General features: G+C 33.3%; 1 protein-coding gene across 2 annotated transcripts in view; it reads right to left on the bottom strand.

Annotated features, from left to right (window-relative positions):
• LOC148949912 (cartilage oligomeric matrix protein-like) overlaps positions 1-23444 on the bottom strand; it is a 334413-nt gene that overhangs the window by 261689 nt on the left and 49280 nt on the right. For both annotated transcript variants that reach the window (XM_089091996.1, XM_089091995.1), the window contains exon 2: positions 3258-3537. In XM_089091996.1, the coding sequence (XP_088948122.1) occupies positions 3258-3534 (277 nt within the window). In that variant the 5' untranslated portion in view covers positions 3535-3537. The remainder of the gene's footprint in view (positions 1-3257; positions 3538-23444) is intronic.

Below are 23444 nucleotides of genomic sequence, written 5' to 3'. Positions count from 1 at the left end.
ATAGAATTGTGAGAAAGATGCTAACTTTAGCGGAAAGAACGAGGCGTTGAGGAGGGGACAGCCCCTCTCATATAAGGAATAATTTCTGTTCGTTATAAGTTTTAATGTCTCTCCTTACTTTCAGTTAAAAAAACTTGTTTTTTTTATTTAATATCAGCAAGAGTCGAAATCCTTTGCAAGCCATTTACAGCTTTACATTTTACATACCACTCATTATGTGTCTGCAGAAATTTTGCTACTACAGGAAGGCAACTTGCATCCTATTGGAATGTCTATGTAACGTCTTTAAGTCATATAAATTTTTTTTTATTTTGGTCCATTAGGAACGCATTTGGTTCCTAATTCAGTTCAACAATAATTCCTTTAAACGATACAAGTGTGAACTATCTTTTTTTTAACTAAATTGACGTTTTTTCGACAACTGTAGTTTGTTTCAATTAAAATTAGGGGACAAAGTAAATTATTACCAGATTTTGCTTCTTAACTAGAGTTTTACTTCAAGTAAAGCTCCTCCTTTCGTATTCCCTCCTTTCATTCTAAATACAAACTTAATCTGTTAATATTACTATAGGTTTTTATTTCAACACTAAAAGTTATTACGAAAAAAATTATTGGGAAATACAAAAAAGTGTTTGATCACAGACGTGTGTTCTATTTCTTTATTTTTCTTCTACACTAGTGGGTCACTGGAACATTTAAGAACGCTCAAATGGGTAACCCTCATAGGTTTTCAGAATTAATTTTCTTTTTTTACCCACCCCAGAAGGACGGGTGTCATTTTTTGATTGATCTTATGAGGAATGACCAAAACAAAAGGCTTTTCCTTAACTTCAAAAATTAAACTATAAAAGCATAGGGGACCGGATACAAAATCAGAGGTTTCACCTACCCTTGGCGAAACCTAAACTGAGCATTACTTGAAGAGCTGATAGTTCGTAATGCAACAAAAAAAACTTTATTAAGCCATGAGTTAGGCAAAATACCCATTTCAGAAAGCTTTTTTTTCAGCTTGGAAAAGTTTTAGGATTACCCAAATGGGTAGTATGAATAACAAACTGTAAACGAAGCGAGAAGCAAATTTTAGCTCCCAATCAGCGCTAGATATTTTTGGGCCTTGGGTTGACCTGAGTCTAACAGGCTTGATTTAAGTGGTATTTGAGTTACATTAGGGTTCAGCTAAATGGGAGCTGATTTAAACGAGGTTCAGTTAAACAAGGGTTCTGTTAAATTGGGTTGAGGTGCGTTAGGGTTCAGCTATTTTTTGTTTGTTGCACATGGGCTGAGTTCCACAGGCGTCCAGTTTAATAGGGTTTCAGTTACATGAGATTTAAATTACATGGGGATTCAGTTAAATAGGGCTGAGGTGAGAGGGGTGTATTTAAATGAGTGTTCAGTTAACTAGTGTTCGATAGCACAAGTGTCCATTTATACAAGGGTTCAGTTCCACGGGGGTAGAGTTTCTGGGGTATTCATTTGTTTTGTTTTTAAAGTAATCTTTGTTATAATGGTGTTTTTTTTTCCTTTTTTGACATTATGAGAAATAAAAACAGATAGCTTGAAATAAAGATTTTTTCAATAAAGTGTAAATTATATTATCAAACAGTTCGTGCTAACAAACTGTAAGTAAGGAGCGACCCGGCTCATTAGAAACCGAAACTTTAGAAAACAGGATTTTGATACCAATAGATACATCAAAAGAATCAGATTTTAATGCTGATTTAAAATATATAAGTTTCGTCAATTTTAGTCATACCAATTTTAAGTTACGTGCCTGAGAAAATTTGGCGGATTTTTGAAAAAAGGGGGAAAGACCCCCTAAAAGCTATATAACCTTATTGAAAATCATACCAATATATTCAGGGTATTACAGAACCCTGGTGTAGAGGTTTTAAGCTCCTATCTACGAAAATGTGGAATTTTCTATATTTTGCCAGAAGAAAGATTACGGATGCGTGTTTATTTGTTTGTTTGTTTGTTGTTTTTTTTTCCTAGGGGTGATTGTATCGATCCAGTGGTCTTAAACTATCGTGGGAGGACTCATTGGAACGGAAATTAAAAGTTCTAGTGCCCTTTTTAAGTGACCAAAAAAAATGGAGGGCAACTAGGCCCCCTCCCACGCTCTTTTTTTCCCAAAGTCACCCGATCAAAATTTTTAGATAGCTATTTTGTTCAGCATGGTCGAAAATACGATAGCCATGTCTTTCAGGATGACTTAATCCCCTAAAGTCCTCGGGAGGAGGGCTGAAAGTTATGAGCACTACCCAATGTTAACATATAGTATTTGTTATTGGGAAGTATACAGACGTTTTCAAAATCAAAACCTGCATTAATTCAAAAACGTTCAAAAATTAAATAAAAAAAACAAGTTTTTTTAACTGAAAGTAAGGAACGACGTTAAAACTTTAAACAAACAGAAATTATTCCGTATATCAAAGGGGCTGTCCTCTCCTTAACACCTCGCTCTTTACACTAAAGTTTGACTTTCTCACAACTCTATTTTTTTTAACAATAAAAAATTTTAGCGTAAAGAACGAGGGATTTAGGAGGGGACAGCCCCTTTCATATACGGAATAATTTCTGGTCGTTTTAAGTTTTAACGTCGTTCCTTACTTACAGTTAAAAAAAGTTTTTATTATTTATAGTCTTTAGAAGCCACGGTAGGCGTCAGGCCTGCTCCTCTTAGTTTCTGCTCGTTTTGAGTTTGATTCGGCTATTTATTGTATTTTCTGCTCGTTCGGGGTTTCATTTCCTTATTGATTCTTATCTAAGGTAATATTACTCTTGAAAAAGTATTAGAAATTATTTCTGTTCATCTTTATTTTATTGTAGCCTAGAAATTTTCTTTCATAAGCTTCTTTCGTGTAAAAATCTCTATAAATTTAACTTCAAAAAGGGATCTTAAGATAGATTATAAGGTGATTACCCCCCCCCCCCTCGAAAAAATAAGACACTGTTTTACTTTTTTTATTTGGAATTTACGCAATGCAAATTTAACAGAATTAAGCTCGTGTTTTTTTCTTTCTCTTCCCCCCCCCCCGCAAAAAAAATGTATACACTTTCATATCACCATGCCATTTACATTTAATTATTGTTTGTTTGTCAGTTTAGGTAAATTTGATTTTGTTTTGTTTATCTTTTGTTACTTTTATTATCCTGTTTCGTTGTTTGTGCTTTTTTGTTTGATTTCGAAGCTCATTTTGCTGAAATATACTTCAGACAAAAACCCATTTGTTTAAAAGAAAAATAGGAACGATTACCTCCATCAGCTTGTTCACGATAGTTGCATACATTGAGAGTGACGTCAAATACAAGGTCAGACGGACACGTGTGAACATATGGGATCCCATTGGAGCATTGAATGAACTTTCTGCAACACCCAGGATAGGGAAAGTAGACAGACTCATAACCATCTACTTCTGGACAGGCGTTGGATTCCTTAGTATCAGGTCCCTTAGTGTCAGGACAGGGTTCCTTAGTATCGTGTGCAATTGCGATTGCCACCGCAGCAAAACAAACTATAGAAGCTTGTTTCATAACCTACGAAAATGTATTCTCTTTCAGAAATATTATGAATTGGAATAATCTTACGACAGTGACCAAGGGGTGACCTGCTCCCCTTCACTTCGTAGACACACAGAAACCAATATTTCTGTATTGTATTAACTTGTCTGGTATAATGGAAAAGAAACTATAACAAAGAAAAACGCAATAATAGATAATAGCTAGACAGCAGTGTATAGCAATGATGACTTAACTCGGCCAGTCCATGGCATAACATGCTTAACATCAAAATATATAATGTTCTTAAGTTGGTCAGCCTAAATATTGATCTGCTACCACCAACAACGGAAAATTTGCTGTATTCGGAATCTATAATTTGAATACTGGTTTAACTTTGCTTGTGCGGATGGATTAAATTGTGAAATCATTTTTCTGGATTATATCGAAGATTATCCAGCTCATCAAGCAATAAATTTTGTATTCAAAATCCTGAGTAAGTAGAGAAATAATTTTGATGCAATTTGTTGCAATGAGAAGGAGACCAGAAATCTTACAGAATAGATATTTATTAGATCTTATAGTTTGTGGTAACTGACTATAAGAAAGGACTGACATTGGCTAATAGATTGACGCCAGTGAGACTCAGAGTAAAAATGAATTTTGAAAACAATATACACAGCAAAAATTAACTTTTTACGCTTCTTCAAAATATATGAAATTTAATAAGTTTAAAGTTACCCATCAAAAGTTCCAAGCTTAAAAAGCTTTCATAATTTTTCAAACAAAGGGCTTAAGACCCCCAAAAGCACCCCAAACTGAGACAATATCAATAAATTTAGCATAGGAGAAACTCTTAATGTAGTTCTCGTTAGCTTGCTTTGCCATATTTTTTATCCCTGTTTTTACTTTGTTTTTAGTTATTTAATTTCTTCTATCTTAGTTTTTCTTACGTCACGTGTAGCAAGTGAGGTCTAGAAATTTTGCTCACGTATTACATTGTCTAATATGTCTAATAATGTATTTCATTGTCTAATTAGACATAATATGTCTAATTAATGTATTACATTGTCTAATAATGTATTTCTTAATCTGAATTTAATTACTTAAGGAAGAGAATGGAAGAGAAGGAAGATAATGTAAATCGGGCTGTTTTTTTTTTCTTGCATTAATTTAAAGTAATGAAAACTACATGGATTTTGAAGAAAGAGTTTTAATATTCTAAAATATTCATGAAAAAACCTTAATGTAGTTCTTGTTAGCTTGCTTTGCCATGTTTTTTTTATCCCAGTTTTTACTTTGTTTTTAGTTATTTAATTTCTTCTATCTTTGTTTTTTTTACGTCACGTGTAGCAAGTGAGGTCTAGAAATTTTGCTCACGTATTACATTGTCTAATATGTCTAATAATGTATTTCATTTTCTAATTAGACATAATATGTCTAATTAATGTATTACATTGTCTAATAATGTATTTCTTAATCTGAATTTAATGACTTAAGGAAGAGAATGGAAGAGAAGGAAGATAATGTAAATCGGGCTGTTTTTTTTATTGAATTAATTTAAAATAATGAAAACTACATTGATTTTGAAGAAAGATTTTTAATATTATAAAATATTCATGAAAAAAACATTAATGTAGTTCTTTGTAGCTTGCTTTGCCATTTTTTTTATTATCCCAGTTTTTACTTTGTTTTTAGTTATTTAATTTCTTCTATCTTAGTTTTTCTTACGTCACGTGTAGAAAGTGAGGTCTAGAAATTTTGCTCACGTATTACATTGTCTAATATGTTTGTATTTCTTAATCTGAATTTAATGATTTAAGTAAGAGAATGGAAGAGAAGGAAGATAATGTAAATCGGGCAGTTTTTTTTCTTGCATTAATTTAAAATAATGAAAACTACATGGATTTTGAAGAAATTGTTTTAATATTCTAAAATATCCATGAAAAAAACCTTAATGTAGTTCTAGTTAGCTTGCTTTGCCATGTTTTTTTTATCCCAGTTTTTACTTTGTTTTTAGTTATTTAATTTCTTCTATCTTTGTTTTTTTACGTCACGTGTAGCAAGTGAGGTCTAGAAATTTTGCTCACGTATTATATTGTCTAATATGTCTAATAATGTATTTCATTGTCTAATTATACATAATATGTCTAATTAATGTATTACATTGTCTAATAATGTATTTCTTAATCTGAATTTAATGACTTAAGGAAGAGAATGGAAGAGAAGGAAGATAATGTAAATCGGGCTGTTTTTTTTCTTGCATTAATTTAAAATAATGAAAACTACATGGATTTTGAAGAAAGAGTTTTAATATTCTAAAATATTCATGAAAAAAACCTTAATGTAGTTCATGGTAGCTTGCTTTGCCATGTTTTTTATTATCCCAGTTTTTACTTTGTTTTTAGTTATTTAATTTCTTCTATCTTAGTTTTTCTTACGTCACGTGTAGAAAGTGAGGTCTAGAAATTTTGCTAACGTATTACATTGTCTAATATGTTTGTATTTCTTAATCTGAATTTAATGACTTAAGGAAGAGAATGGAAGAGAAGGAAGATAATGTAAATCGGGCAGTTTTTTTTCTTGCATTAATTTAAAATAATGAAAACTACATGGATTTTGAAGAAATTGTTTTAATATTCTAAAATATCCATGAAAAAAACCTTAATGTAGTTTTAGTTAGCTTGCTTTGCCATGTTTTTTTTATCCCAGTTTTTACTTTGTTTTTAGTTATTTAATTTCTTCTATCTTTGTTTTTTTTACGTCACGTGTAGCAAGTGAGGTCTAGAAATTTTGCTCACGTATTACATTGTCTAATATGTCTAATAATGTATTTCATTGTCTAATTATACATAATATGTCTAATTAATGTATTACATTGTCTAATAATGTATTTCTTAATCTGAATTTAATGACTTAAGGAAGAGAATGGAAGAGAAGGAAGATAATGTAAATCGGGCTGTTTTTTTTCTTGCATTAATTTAAAATAATGAAAACTACATGGATTTTGAAGAAAGAGTTTTAATATTCTAAAATATTCATGAAAAAAACCTTAATGTAGTTCTTGTTAGCTTGCTTTGCCATGTTTTTTTTATCCCAGTTTTTACTTTGTTTTTAGTTATTTAATTTCTTCTATCTTTGTTTTTTTTACGTCACGTGTAGCAAGTGAGGTCTAGAAATTTTGCTCACGTATTACATTGTCTAATATGTCTAATAATGTATTTCATTGTCTAATTAGACATTATATGTCTAATTAATGTATTACATTGTCTAATAATGTATTTCTTAATCTGAATTTAATGACTTAAGGAAGAGAATGGAAGAGAAGGAAGATAATGTAAATCGGGCAGTTTTTTTTCTTGCATTAATTTAAAATAATGAAAACTACATGGATTTTGAAGAAAAAGTTTTACTATTCTAAAATATTCATGAAAAAAAACTTAATGTAGTTCTTGTTAGCTTACTTTGACATGTTTTTTTATCCCAGTTTTTACTTTGTTTTTAGTTATTTAATTTCTTCTATCTTTGTTTTTTTTACGTCACGTGTAGCAAGTGAGGTCTAGAAATTTTGCTCACGTATTACATTGTCTAATATGTCTAATAATGTATTTCATTGTCTAATTATACATTATATGTCTAATTAATGTATTACATTGTCTAATAATGTATTTCTTAATCTGAATTTAATGACTTAAGGAAGAGAATGGAAGAGAAGGAAGTTAATGTAAATCGGGCAGTTTTTTTTCTTGCATTAATTTAAAATAATGAAAACTACATGGATTTTGAAGAAAGAGTTTTAATATTATAAAATATTCATGAAAAAAAACTTAATGTAGTTCTTGTTAGCTTGCTTTGCCATGTTTTTTTTTTATCCCAGTTTTTACTTTGTTTTTAGTTATTTAATTTCTTCTATTTTAGTTTTTTTTTACGTCACGTGTAGCAAGTGAGGTCTAGAAATTTTGCTCACGTATTACATTGTCTAATATGTCTAATAATGTATTTCATTGTCTAATTAGACATTATATGTCTAATTAATGTATTACATTGTCTAATAATGTATTTCTTAATCTGAATTTAATGACTTAAGGAAGAGAATGGAAGAGAAGGAAGTTAATGTAAATCGGGCAGTTTTTTTTCTTGCATTAATTTAAAATAATGAAAACTACATGGATTTTGAAGAAATTGTTTTAATATTCTAAAATATCCATGAAAAAAACCTTAATGTAGTTTTAGTTAGCTTGCTTTGCCATGTTTTTTTTATCCCAGTTTTTACTTTGTTTTTAGTTATTTAATTTCTTCTATCTTTGTTTTTTTTTTACGTCACGTGTAGCAAGTAAGGTCTAGAAATTGTGCTCACGTATTATATTGTCTATTATATTTGTATTTTTTAATCTGAATTTAATGACTTAAGGAAGAGAATGGAAAAGAATGGAAGAGAAGGAAGAGAATGTAAATCAGGCTGTTCTTTTTTCTTGCATTAAACTAATATAATAAAAACTACATGGATTTTAAAGAGAGAATTTTAATGTTCTAAGATATCCTTGAAAAATAAAATAAAGTCATTATTATGTTAAAGATGACTGGAAAGAACTAATGAAACTAAAATATGTGTTTAATGTATAGTAATATGAATTCCTTGGGATCTCAACCATTCAAAATTTTATTTAAATGTAATTTACCTTTTAAAGTTGAAAGCTTACAACAACTCTATAATATATTTTGTTTATAGTAAAGGGCATGTGAAGCAATACGCTTTACAATTTTCAAGGCTAGAGAAGGGCGGATGTTGCCAAAATCCTTGTTGTAGCAACTATGAGGATTCAATTGGATTTTTACTTGTTTTGGATTTATTTACTCATCTATACCAGTAATATTTATCTTCATGTTTGATTATCTATTTTAGTTTCTGTTCGTTTAAAATCCCACTTAGTCTTTGCTAGTAATTAAACAAAAAAAAAGTTTCTTTCAACTGAAAACAACATTAAAACTTAAAATGAACAGAAATTGTTGCGTATATAAAGCATGTTGCCCCCCCTCCCCTCAACACCTCACTCTTTACGCTAAAGTTTTTTAGCACTTTTAAAAAAGCGTATTATTGTCCTAATTAAACGGCCCTTGTGTTTCAATGATCATTATTAAATAATTGAGACAAGATTCAAACTAAAACCACGCTCGTAAAGAGCGTGGTGTTGAGGATGGAGCGACCCCCTTTATATACGTAAAAATTTCTGTTAGTTTTAAGTTTTAATGTTGCTCCTTACTTTCAGTTGAAAAAACTTGTTTTCTTTAATTAATTACTGATCGTTTTTTTAATAATGCCAGGAAATCTTGCCCCACCTTCAAAGAAAAACCGCCTTCGTACGGAAATAACATCTAGACAATTCAATCCTGGTGAAAATTTACCCCAGACAATTACTCTTAAACAATCTCTGCCTAAAATTGAGACGGAAAAGAGAAAGTAATACATGAAAAGCAATTTTGTATAGGAATTATGGCAAATTCCCCCAGTGTATAATTTTCCCTGATAAGTTCATCCCCTGGAAACATCCCTCCCAACAGAAAATTCACCCGTGGAAAAACCCCCAGCAGAAAAATTTGCCCCCCCCCCCCACACCCGAAAATGTATGCCTACATCCCAATAACAAATTTTATGCGCAAACAGTGGGCAATTTTTATTGCTTGAAGACCTTTCCCCTTGGACTGTGGGTGGGGGGGGGGGGTCATATTATACCCAAAGGCATAGTTATTGTACCTTTTAACTATAACCACTATATAAAAATTTGGATCGGACGATTCTGAGTAATTAAAAAAAAAAAAATAAGTTTATTTCAACTGAAAGCAACATTAAAACTTAAAATGAACAGAAATTATTACGTATATAAAGCATGTCGCCCCCCCCCTCAACACCTCACTCTTTACGCTAAAGTTTCTTAGCACTTTTAAAAAAGCGTATTATTGTCCTAATTAAACGGCCCTTGTGTTTCAGGAGTCATTATTAAATAATTGAGACAAGATTCCAACTTTAGCGTGAAGAGCGTGGTGTTGAAGATGAAGCAACCCCCTTTATATACGTAAAAATTTCTGTTAGTTTTAAGTTTTAATGTTGCTCCTTACTTTCAGTTGAAAAAACTTGTTTTCTTTAATTAATTTCTGATCGTTTTTTGAATAATGCCAGGAAATCTTGCCCCACCTTCAAAGAGAAACCGCCTTCCTACGGAAATAACCTCTAGACAATTCAATCCTGGTGAAAATTTACCCCAGACAATTACTCTTAAACAATCCGTGCGTAAAATTGAGACGGAAAAGAAAAAGCATGACATGTAAAAAGAATTTTGTATAAGAATTCTGGCAAATTCACCCAGTGTATAATTTCCCCTGACAATTTCAATCCCTGGAAACTTCCCTCCCCACGGAAAATTCCCCCTTAGAAAAAACCCCAGCAAAAAGGTTGTCCCCTCCCTCACCAGAAAATGTATGCATACATCCGAATCACAAATACTATGGGTAAACAATGAGCAAATTTTATTGCTTGAAGACCTTTCCCCTGGGACTGTGGGGGGGGGGGGGGGTCATGTTATACCAAAAGGCATAGTTATTGGACCTTTTAACTATAACCACTATCTAAAAATTTTTATCGGACGATTCTGAGAAAAAAGTGGTGGGGGAGTGGTCCTAGTTACCCTTTATTTTTTTGGTCGCTCAAAAAGAACCATAGAACTTTAAATTTTCGTTTAAATGAACCCTCTTCTGAAATTCTAGGACTACTGGATCAATACAATCACACCTGGGGAAAAAACAAAAAAAAGTAACAAATAAACACGCATGCATGATCTACCTGGCAAAAAAAAATGCAAGATTCCACACTTTTGCAGATAGAAGCTTGAAACCTATACAATAGGGTTCTCTGAGACGCTAGATCTGATGGTGTCATTTTCATTGAGATCACTTAACTTTTAAAGGCTGTTTTCCCCTTTTTTCAAAAATCAGCAAAATTTTCCCAGGCTCTTGGCCTTTGATAGGTAAGACTAAACTGAATGAAATTTATATATTTGAAATCAGCATAAAAAATCAATTCTTTTGATATATCTATTGGTATCAAAGTTCTGTATTCTAGAGTTGTGGTTACAATTGAGCCGTGTTGCTCCTTAATACTACGGACTATTTGATTTCTGGTCGTTTTATGTTTGGGTTGTTTTAAGACTTTATCTCTGATTGTCTTAAGTTTAAAATTACTCTTTTCTTTTCTTTTCTTTGAAAAACTGTATTTTAGGAATTTTTATCATTAATTTCTTTTCTTTTTGGATCACTGAAGTCTTATTATTAGTTAATATGAAAGATATTTCAAGACATTAACTGGTTTTAGCATCAAAAATTAAAATATCGGATTTTGATTTAATTTCTTCAGTTTCATACGGTTACCTGAGGGATGGCTTTGATTGTATGTAAATTAAATACAAAACAAGTTTTTTTAACTGAAAGTAAGGAACGACGTTAAAACTTAAAAAGAACAGAAATTAGTACGTATATGAAAGGGGCTGTCCCCTCCTCAACGCCTCGCTCGTTACGCGAAAGTTTTTTATTGTTTTAAAACAATAAGAGTTGTGAGAAAGTCAAACTTTAGCGTAAAGAGCGAGATGTTGAGGAGGGGACAGCCCCTTTCATATACGGAATAATTTCTGTTCGTTTTAAGTTTTAACGTCGTTCCTTACTTTCAGTTAAAAAACTTGTTTTTTTATTTAATTTTTGAACGTTTTTGAATTAATGCAGGTTTTGATTTTAGCTCACCGTACATGAATAATTCAAACAAAATATGTATATTAATTTTACTTTTATTTGGTTCAATGGCTTTCTCGAAACTTGTTTAATTTTATTTACGAACGTTTTTATTAGTAATAAATATACTTAACTTACGAATTAACTTACGTAACGAACTTCTATATTCATATATTTTTAATACGTATATTAGGGGGCTCGCCCCCTAGTCAATGCCTCGATCTTTAAGCTAAAGTTCAAATTTCGTTCCAATTCTTTAAAAACGACCCCTTAATCACAAAGGCCGATATTTAGAATAAATAGCTCTTATGAAAGTACTAAAAGATCTTTGGCTTAAAGAGCGAGGTATTGACTAGGGGGTGAACCCAATCATATACTTAATATTTTCTGCTCGTTTTAAGTTTTGATGTTACTTCTTATTTTCAGTTGGAAAGCTTGTTTTTTTTTATATTTAATTTCTGATTTTTTTAAATAATGCTGGGTAATCCGGCTCTCCCTTCATAGCCATTTCCCTTCCCCCATGAAAACATCTTCCCAAATACCCCCAAATTTTTTGGTCACTTAAAAAGGACACTAGAACTTTTAATTTCCGTTCCAATGAGTCCCCCCACGATATTTTAGGACTACTGGGTCGATACGATCACCCCTGGGGGAAAAAAAACAAAAAACAAATAAACTCGTATCCGTGATCTTTCTTCTGGCAAAAAATGCAAAATTCCACATTTTTGTAGATAGGAGCTTGAAACCTCTACAGTAGGGTTTTCCTGACACTCTGAATATGATGGTGTGATTTTCATTAAGGTTCTATAACTTCTAAGGGGTCTTTCCCCCTTTTTTTCAAAAATCAGCCAAATTTTCTCAGGCGTGTAACTTTTGATGGGTAGAACAAAACTTGATGAAACTTATATATTTGAATTCAGCATTGAAATCTGATTCTTTTGGTGCATCTATTGGTATCAAAAACCCTTTTTCTAGAGTTTCGGTTACCATTGAACCGGGTCGCTCCTTACTTACAGTTCGTTACCACGAACTGTTTGATATCTGGCTTGCTTATAAATTACGTTGAATGTTAAATTAAGGTTTTGAACGGAACTTGAACTAAGATTGGAATTCAAGAAAAATTTACATAATAACAAATTCAAACGAATTTTCCTAGGAGAATGTTCAAAACGTTATCAATGAAAGTAGAACACAAGAGAGAAAACACATCAGAGACGGCACTGAGCTCTTTTTATTTTTGACTCTCTAGATTTTTTTTTATTTATGGCTTTGACATGAAGATATGCTGGTTTCCTTCTAATAGTCTAGATGCAGACAATCTCTTTTGAATGAGTTTAACATCTGTCTTGATATTCCTCCGAGAATCAAATTTAATATACCAGCCATTTTTAGATATTTAACGTACCTCTTTTGCTAGCATGGATGCGAATAGCGTCTTTCGATATTATTAAAAATCTTCCCCGTAATGATCTATGAATTTCAACTAAATATCATTAGCTGTTCTTAAAATATTACAAATAGGCTCTTGTGATAAATGAGTTGCACATACTGTTTTTTAATTAAGTTCAAAAACACCTCATTATTTCTTGAAAGTTTCAACTTAATACTCTAAGCTGTTTCTAAGACATTGCACAAGCAATTCTACCAACCTGGATGCCAATAGTATTTTTGTTTTAGTTTGAAGATTCATGTCAATAATCCTCAAAGTTTCAATTAAACACCATTACCTAATCGGGAGATATTGCAGATCAACCGTTTTAACAACCAGAATGCGCATAATGTTTATTGATTAAGTTCAAGATACTCCCTTAACAATGTTTAAAAATTAAAACTTAATAGCCTTAACTATTCCTGCATTATTAATCCTTCAGTATAACAGCCTAGATGCAGAAACTATTTTTGGAATTAGTTCAACATACCCGTCAATATTCCGTGAAAGTCAGAACTAAAAACCATTTGAAGTTCCTCTTGTATTATAGATATGCCCTTTTGACAGCCAGAATATACATAGTTGTATTTTGATTAAATTGAATATTCTCCTCAGCACTCTCATAAAGTTTCAGCTTATTACTCTTAATTACACTTAGATTTAATTCAAAATCCAAACAGCACTAGCAAAAAGTTCCAACTAAATAAACTTAACCCGTTAGGGCCCAATGTCCTATTTATAGGATAGCTGGTTTTAAATTTGTCGTGGCTAAATTTACACTGAGAACAATTTGCTTTTAGTGATAAAGGCTTCCCTGGTATCAAGCTATCTAGATTAAATTTTCCAAGTCAATTGATCGTTCATTATCCCCTCAGTGACGTTATTTAGGTCACAATTAGCATAATTGCACAATGGTAGTTTTCAAAATTCAGTAAAAATATTTTGCATTCCCCTAGACAGTAGTGGCTTTAAGAGCAGTTAGACAACTATATATATAACCGTCTTCCTGAATAACAACAGACCTGACAAGTAAGTTCAAAGTTTTACGGCTTTTTACATTGATGTCATATTTATAGGACAGTGGGCTGTAAGGGTTACTTTTTGTACGAGAAATTTCAAGGATTATGTTTTTGTTGCTAATTTCACTTGAGATTTATTAAATTTTTTTTTATGAAATTCTATGGTTGATTCTTTGTTGTGACAACTTGGGGGAAACTTTATCTACACTTTTTCTGCTTTCAGTCTTAATTCTCTCTGCTATTTTCTTCCGAGTGTTCACCTATTCTTTTAATTTACTTGTGATATCCATGTGTGTTTTTCTTGTTTTCTCTTATTATTAATCCATTTTGTCCCTCTTTTTGATCGGGTATAAGTAAAATAGCAATTATAATGTGGGTTCTTTATCATCCTTTAGCTTTAGCCTATCGGTCGCCATGGAAAAAATATCTTTAAATTCTTCTATACATTTTACTTCATCTTCCAGATTTCTTACAATGAAGACAAGAAACCTCTGCCTTTCACTTAGCGAAGCTCTAGACCTCCTAGAAGACGAAGAATATGCATGTTAAGATATTTTGGTTTTTATCCTGCCTCCTGATCTGAATTAAGCATCTGATAAAGATAAAGGAAATGACGACGAAACCGCGTGTACCATGAGTAAAATGCGATGTATTTAAAATACCAAAGTTCCTTCTTTTTAAAGATAATTCCGGTTTCCTCTAATTTAGTTAAATCTAGTTTCAGAAATGAAAAGTCCTCAATCAGCAAAGAAAAAGTACAGTCACCCCCAGACTAAGAACGGCGCTATCCAAGCTTTAGATTTCACTAAGAGAGTGAGTAATAAAAAATATGCTACGTACAATATTTCTAAGGAAGTTTAAACGATAGAAACCGTGTGAACGTCTAAATCATCAAAAATAGTTAAGAAAGATTATTGGACGACGGGTTCACATCCTTGGTCCACTCGGGCCAATGGTGAGACAGTTCTCACGGCACAGGACTGAATAGCTATGTTTGATAGTGGGGTAGAAGTGCTTTTTAAGATTATTGGTAAATCAGAGTCAAAACCACTCAGACAAAATTCTTATATTCTTCCATCGTTGTCAATGTTATTGTCATTTGAAGTGACCCATTGCTGTGCACCTAAGCATGTAAGTTCAATAAATCTATTGCCTTTTTATCTGTGTTTATTTCATTTTTATATGTATGCATCTAGTCTAATAGTAGGTAATTAGTTCGCATGTCTCAAAGGTAAACGCTCCCAGGGAATCGAATCTCCAGATAGCTCGAGAAAAAAGAGGCCACATTTTTTCATCCCTACAAATACCAAAAGTTGTCATTGCTACAGCTTGGAAAAACGTTTCTAACCCCTTTTAGCCTATAAGTATTTGTGTTTCCGAAGTCAGATCTAATCGTGCCGTGGAAAAAAAGTTTTGAGACGTCAGAATTTCTAGTTCAATAATTCTTAATTCCTCATAACTTTTGATGGATTAAGTTAAACGAAATAATTTAAAGATATTCAAAATCAGCATTAAAATACAATTCGATTAATATGTATATTGGAGAAATCACAGCGTCCGGTTCAAACATAAGAAGTAATAATACGGAAATAAACATATGACATTCATATCTGATTTATTGAGAAAGCCAGGTGTTATTTTTGACAAGTAAGAATACGTTTGATTCAAATACTAATTTATCTATCGCTACAAATAAAAATTTCCATTGCTACAAATGGTGCGAGTCGGAAATTGGAGGAAAACTGCGAACTAATTAGGCCATAAAAACTTCGTAATTTAAATTTAATTATTGGAGAGATACAGACATATAAGCAAAGTGATTAGGCCTATTGCCGCTAAGCTACGACAGGAAAACCCTTATATCTCATAGGAGATAATAGCCTCCCCCAAAATAGGTTAAGTAAAAATAAATTTATTTTCAATCGATTCAAAAAAAAAATGGACGAACTTAATGATAGTGTAGAAGTTAATAGTGTACTACACTATTAATAGTGTAGAAGTTAGTCGCGAAAAATACAGAGATAGTGAAATCTATACCAGAGTACAATGGTCAATCAGATATTGACGAATTTAATATCCAATTGACCCAGTTTGTACAACTAACAAAAACAGACGTTGGAGCGTTAAAAGACATGCTCCTACTATGATTAAAAGGCCAGGCCTTAACCTTTATAAAATCGATCGAACATACCATAGGCAATAACGCCAACTTGCCAATAAATACGGTTGATAACTTGTTAAAAGCATTCAAAGATAGGTTTTATAGACACCAGTTCCATAAATAAACTAAAACACGGAACAGTGGGCTTTGACTTTTCACAAAATATTAAGGAATACCTGGATAATATACGCATTTCTGTAGAGGCAAAATACGGAAGTGGTTCGGCAAAACTGTATGAAAATGTCATACTTGATACCTTTTTGCAAGGGCTACCCCCAAAACTATATAGAGTGGTAATATCCAAAAATATTCAGACGTTGGATCTTGCAGTTCTGGAGGTAGAGCGATTGATCGAAGTTGATACGATGGTCGCTAATCATAGTAAAGCAAAAATAAACAGCCTAGGCGATTGAAACACGAACCTAATCTTCAAGGGCGATCAGGCATCCTCCAATTTCTTTTCAAGAGATAACTCCCCAATACAACAAAGAAATAAAACGCAAGAAACCGCTAGGAAGAAAAAAGTACGTTTTCAGCCTATTAAACAATCTAATTACGGAAATAACCCTACAATAATAAGGTACTATAATTGTAATCGTGTTGGCCATATCGCGAAAGAGTGACATTATGTCCCCAATCGCATACCAAGAATTGTTGTCGGTAATACGCAAAATTACGGCAACCATTTGTTCGGAAGAACAAACTTTAACACCGGTCGTGCAATAGGCTATAGCCAGGGGGGATTGCGCCAATCAGTACCTTACAACACATACCAACCAAATTTGTATAACCCTCCCCCCCCAACAGACAAATTAATTACCTATTTGAAAACCCAGATACTCGCCAAAGCCAATATAATGCGAGAATGCAATATAAAAATCACGAAAATTTGCCGATGGGAAATGAAAATTTTGCAAGCCAATGGCATTGGCAGTCAACGCCAGTAAGCGGCACCGACACGAGACATCCACATTACCATAATAATACATGGCGAAGACAGACAGACGTAAATCAATTAGAGATGCCTATGGAAACTCATACGTCTGAATATCTATTACAGGCACATACAAATGAAATAAATCCTCAGGGAAACGTTTCAGGCCCCTCAGAAATATAAATTGGACCCAGAGGGTGCCCAGAATATTTAATAGGTCCAAGACAATATTCGTGCCGTCTTGTAGTGATAGTAATAACAAGTTACCTATATTTAATGATTTTTGTGTAGAAAATGTTTATTTTAAGGCTTTGATCGACTCAGGTGCAACAATTAGTATCATAAACTCTTGCGTATTTAATATGTTGCCTCTGCATATTAGGCAACAGAGGAACCCTAATAATCCCAATTTAACGAGCGTGACAGGTCATAAATTAAATGTAAAAGGTTCAATTTGCCTAAATGTAAAAAGAGACAATAGAACCTTTATGACAAATTTTATTATATGCGATAACTTTCCATATGAGGCTATTATAGGCGAAAATTTTCTAAGGTATAATAGAACACTATTAGACGTAACAAATGAGAGGCTTGTCTACCCAGCTAAGGTAGGGGAAGAAATTTCTACCCTGAGAAGTCGTAACAGAGGTTACGAAGACAATGTAACAGTAAACAGAATTTCTGGTGGTATAATGTCGCAATATTTTGAACCTCATGTCTCGCAAAGACATGACATTATTGGAAATTTGTTCAATTACCCTGAAAGACATTGCAGAAATGAAGTAAATTTAAATTATAAAAGTATTGAATCTGCGAAAATAAAAATAGGAGATATGCGACAATACAGGTCAAACGAAATTAAGAAAATAGCGGAATTATGGAAGAATATAATAAAACCCAACATGACGCCACAGGATGCCGCAATGGCGCAGCATACCGCCAGTATGAATCTAATAAACAATGAAAATGAAGAAAAATATTACGTATTTGTGACAAGGAAAACAAAAGTCCCTCCCAAAACGATGCAAAAAATTCAAATATCACAGAAGTTTGAGCCAGTGGTTAGCAAATCAGAAATATGGTTTGCAACCCCATCTGAAATACCCGAAAATCTGCTATGCGAGGAACAGATTATATCTTATGAAAAAGGAGAAGGTTTTATTTGGGTAACTAATAATCACGAAAATGATACAATTACAATTAAAAAGGGGACGTGTTTAGTTCAAATCCAGGTTTTAACGGAGAATGATTTAAATAGATGGGAAAATTCTAAAAGAAACCTAGTTAACGGAATCAAAACTTCAAATAACAAATATCCTTTAACTAAATCGCAATTTTTAAACAAATTGAATATTAATCATATTACGGACTTGGAACCTAAGACAATATTATACAAATTATGATGGAGATTCAAGGATGTGTTCTTGTCATCTTAAAATGACATCGGGCTGATATAGTTTTTCGAACACTAAATTTTAACGACTGGTAATCCCGTAGCGAAACAGCAATATCGTGTGCCGTATAAGCACAAAGAGCGGTTAAAAAATGAAATTCATGAAATAGAAAAAAACGAAATTATACGCCCAAGTATAAGTCCGTATAGTGCACCAGTGATCTTAGTACAAAAAAAGAATGGAGATCTTAGACTCGTAGTAGATTATAGAGCCCTCAACAAACAAGTAGTTAGCGATAAGTTTCCTCTACCAAGAATAGATGAAATTCTTGACTCAATTTCAAGCAAAATCAAAATTTTTACTTCTTTGGACCTTACCCAAGGCTACCACCAAGTGAAAATAGCCGAAAAGGATGTCCATAAAACTGCATTTTCAGCATCTGAATGTGGTTCATATGAATACTTAAGAGTACCATTTGGACTGAAAACAAGTTCAAGCGCGCTATGTAGACCCCTATTGCACCTGTTAAGAGGATTAAAGAATATAATTCATTTTGTTGATGATGTTATATGAGTGGGAGAAAACACTGAAAAACACTTAGCAACATTAGCTATGGCGTTCAAGAAGTTCAGGCAAGGCAATTTAAAATGCCGGCCTGAGAAAGTAAATTTATTTCAACCTAAGATTAAATTTTTAGAAGTAGTAGTAACCCAAGGAGATAAAACCCCAGACCCTGATATAATAAAATGTGTTGAAAACCTCAAGCCCCCCAGAACTATGAAAGAATTTAGGGGAATTTTAGGTCTTACTGGCTACTTTAGAAAATTCGTACGCAATTACACCCAAATTGCGAAACCCCTCAAGGAATTAACTAAAGGGAACTCCCATAATGTTACCTGGTCCCAGGAAGCTCAAACGTCCCTAGACCGTCTCAAAAAGGCACTCACTTCTGAACCAATATTATCACTCCCTGATTTCAAAAACGGAAGATTTGTGGTTACAACGGATGCTAGTTCAAAAGAACACGGGGAAACAGCTGAAATGCAAAAGTTAAACTCGGAGCCCCATGAGAACGTCTAAGCCAAGAAATAGGGAAGATATTAGAAAACGAGTGGGCATAGAGGTCTCCACTCGTCCCCGCTATGTCCTTTTCCCTCATTGTAGTATCGTTTACGTAAAACCGTGTGGTTACGACGCTGCAACATGCGTTTCTTAAACAGCACGGACGTGCGTAAACAATGCAGGCATGAAATATGTTGTAAAATTAGACCAAAGAAATTAACCATGTCGCATAAACTCTGTTTAAATAATTATTTTTAATCTAATGTACAATTAAACAAGTGTTAAAAGAAGTTAAAATAAAGTGTATGTAGTAGTATATATTAGAAAGTATAACAAGAGACCACACTTAAGGTTGAAGGATTAATATTTGATGATGTCGCTAGGCTATAACAACTTAGAAGAAACTTCTATGTATCGAATTTCCCAATGGGAAGTATGTTGTTTTATAATAACCCAATTAATGCATGACTTATTCGTACTATAAGTATTTACCTCAAAGAACGTGTGATTCTGCCTTGTTATTTTTATTACAGGAAGTAGATGAACACATTGGATATAGAGCATTACAATGAGTTGCCCAGTGCAGATACAACCTAGTAGCATCTATTTTCATCATACCTCAACCAACCAAGAGTACTCACCATAGACTCCAGGTAATTTTCATCCCAGCTTCGTCCACGAAAACAGCAGTTACCTTTGATCATTCAACCTTCAACCACAAACCATATTACGTGTGAGGTAGCATTATATTTGAACTTCAGTATCCAGTGCTGTATCGAACTATATAATCACGTAAATGCTGAGAACCACATCGGTCAGTTCAAGATAAATACATAAATATCGCCTTCGATACCCATTTTTGAACCCCATAAACATTTGACAGTATAGTGATGATATTGGAAATTAAATGATATTTAACGATATTTGAAGCTAAGTGATATTTAAAGACATTTGAAGATATTTGAAGCTGAAGTTAAAGACAATTTGAAGTTTAATTCTGAGAACCCCATCGATCAGTACAAGATAAACGATATTTAACGATATTTGAAGTCAAAGAATATTTGAAGATGTTTGAAGTTGAAATTAAAGACAATATGTTAAAAGAATCACTATAGTTGGATGTCAACCCGATCCAAATCCAAACTTCAATTACCCCGTGATTAGTCTAGGAATCACCGCAAAGGGTAATCGACGCAAACCATGAGCTAACAATTTCATAAAAGGCACAAATGAACGATTTTACGCGAGAATACATTCTCTATGTGCCTCAAAATATCCGAAAAAATAATATGCTGAGAAGAAAATAACCGCACGCCCAGTGTTCGACCCCTTAATGATAAGGCACCCTATGAACTATCAAAGGAAAAGCAGGTGAGAGTGAACCCTGATCGCGTATGCCAACACCTGCAGTTGGAAGCGTCATTTCCCAGTTGACAATTAGAGAAGGCTCATCATGTGAACACAATCGTGCTTGAACTGTCCCATGAAGAAACCATATCGTAAGCGCTTTAAAGAATTTTGCCAAAACGAAAGGAGTGAAGGACAATAATTTACAACAGGAGGATTGAGTACACTAAGGACTCGAAGGTAATAAAATAGATGTGAATTTACATATGTTACTTCCTAATAACTTGGATAACTCAAAAATCCCAATAGTGAAAGTGTTTTAATGTTACCAGTGAATATGGTTAACCCAATATTGTTTCTTATAAATAATTCATGTATATACCGCTAGATGTTCAAGTAGACTTAGGTGTAGTGTTATCATGTTATCCGTTTAATGTAGTGTAGATAGAATGTAGTATGTCATATAGACAGCAAAATAAAAAAAAAGCCTTGTAAAAATCGAAAAAAAAAATCTTTAGTATAGTGGCTAGCCTAGAACCATGAATAATCTTAGTCCAGTAGATGAATTTTAGATAGGGATGTAGAATAAAATAAGAAAAGTAATAGAGAAAATTTTTAGCACCCCTGGTTAAGCCATAACATAAAATAAAATAATTATGTAGAAGAAATAGTTAATAAATGGCGAACATTTTAAAAGCCCAAAGGCGAGCAATTGCTAATGACAAGACGTCACTAATTGTTCGGAAGGGTAATATTTACCATGAGTAAAATGCGGTATATTTAAAATACAAAAGTTCCTTCTTTTTAAAGATAATTCCGGCTTCCTCTCATTACGTTAAATCTAGTTTCAAAAATGAAAAGTCCTCAATCAGCAAAGAAAAAAGTGCAATCACCCCTAGACTAAGAACGGCGCTATCCAAGCTTTAGATTTCGCTAAGAGAGTGAGTAATAAAAAATATGCTACGTACAATATTTCTAAGGAAGTTTAAACGATAGAAACCGTGTGAACGTCTAAATCATCAAAAATAGTTAAGAAAGATTATTGGACGACGGGTTCACATCCTTGGTCCACTCGGGTCAATGGTGACCCAGTTCTCACGGTGCAGGACTGAAGAGCTGTTCGATATGGGGATAGAAGTGCTTTTTAAGATGATTAGAAAATCAGAGACAAAACCACTCAAAAAGAATTCTTATATTCTTCCATCGTTGTCACCGTTATTGTCATTTGAAGTGACCCATTGCTGTGCGCCTAAGCATGTAAGTTCAATAAATCTATTGCCTTTTTATCTGTCTTTATTTCATTTTATATGTCTGCATCTAGTCTAATAGTAGGTAATTAGTTCGCATGTCTCTAAGGTAAACGCTCCCAGGGAATCGGATCTCCAGATAGCTCGAGAAAAAAGAGACCACATTTTTTCATCCCTACAAATACCAAAAGTTGTCATCGCTACAGCTTGGAAAAACGTTTCTAACCCCTATTAGCCTATAAGTATTTGTGTCTCCGAAGTCAGATCTAATCGTGCCGTGGAAATAAAGTTTTGAGACGTCAGAATTTCTAGTTCAATAATTCTTAATTCCTCATAACTTTTGATGGATTAAATTAAATGAAATAATTTGGAGATATTCAAAATAAGCCACAAGATACAATTCGATTAATATGTATAGTGGAAAAATTACAGCGTCTGGGTCCAATAGAAGAAGTAATATTAGGAAAGTATACCTATGCCATTCATATCTGATTTATTGAGAAAGACAGGTTTTTATTTTTTACTAGTAAGAACACGTATGATTCAAATACTAATTTTTCTATCGCTACAAATACTAATTTTTCATCGCTACACGCGGCTCTGATTGTAAATGACGTCCCGGGAACTATTGAAGAAGATTTCTGACCAGGTTCTCTTGAAGAAGAACAATTTGAAGACATCGACAAGATCATCCTCACAGACGAAGAGGGTACATCAACTTCGATAGGCGGGCAACAGAAGAGGCAATTCAAAGCCGCGAACCCGAAATCGAGGAAGCAAAAATGAACCTTTCCTTGGCAAAACTTGACCGAGTGAGTGACTCAGGCACTTGAGAAAGTCCTAGAAGAAATAGAAGGAAACACACCAGTAGAGATTTTGGCTTCGTTTCTAGACGATAAATTCTTTGACCTCATTTCTTGTGAAACGGTTAGATATGCGACGTTTAAGGGAAACTTTGACTTCACTACCTTAGCTAACGAAGTCCGTGTGTTTGTGGGAATACTGATTTTTTAGGGCAATAATGGATTGTACTCCCAAAGAGTTTATTGGTCAGTCGATGAAGATCTTGGAAGTAACCTGGTAAAGCAAGCAGTTTCTAGAAATCGCTTCATGAAGATAAAAGAGAACATCTACTTTGTGGACAACGATACAGTTTAAAGCTTCAAAGATCAGCGGGATCTCAAGGTGAAGCCCCTCTTTGACATAATCAAAGCACACTTTAAGCAGTTTGGAATTTTCTCTCAGCATCTATCCATCGACGAAATGATTGTGAAGTATTACGGGAAACATAGCCTGAAGCAGTTCATCCGAGGCAAGCCCATTCGTATCGGATACAAACTATGGGCTATATGCACTTTGGCTAGCTATTGCCTTCAGTTTCATCTGTACTCGGGGAAGGAGCCTAGTGGCCCATCTCAGACTGCTAACGAAGGAGAAGGGTCTCGAGTAGTGAAAAGTCGTCTGGAAATTGTTGATGATAGCAACAGCCACGAGGTATATTTTGACAATTTCTTTACAAGTCATTAGCTTTTATTTGATCTGAAAGGAGCTGGATTTTGAGCGACTGGGACGGTTAGAGA

Source organism: Artemia sp. Qi Xiang Cuo, chromosome 7, assembly GCF_049724085.1.
Source record: "Artemia sp. Qi Xiang Cuo chromosome 7, ASM4972408v1, whole genome shotgun sequence".
Taxonomy (NCBI): domain Eukaryota; kingdom Metazoa; phylum Arthropoda; class Branchiopoda; order Anostraca; family Artemiidae; genus Artemia; species Artemia sp. Qi Xiang Cuo.
This window is presented reverse-complemented; position numbering and strand designations above follow the sequence as displayed.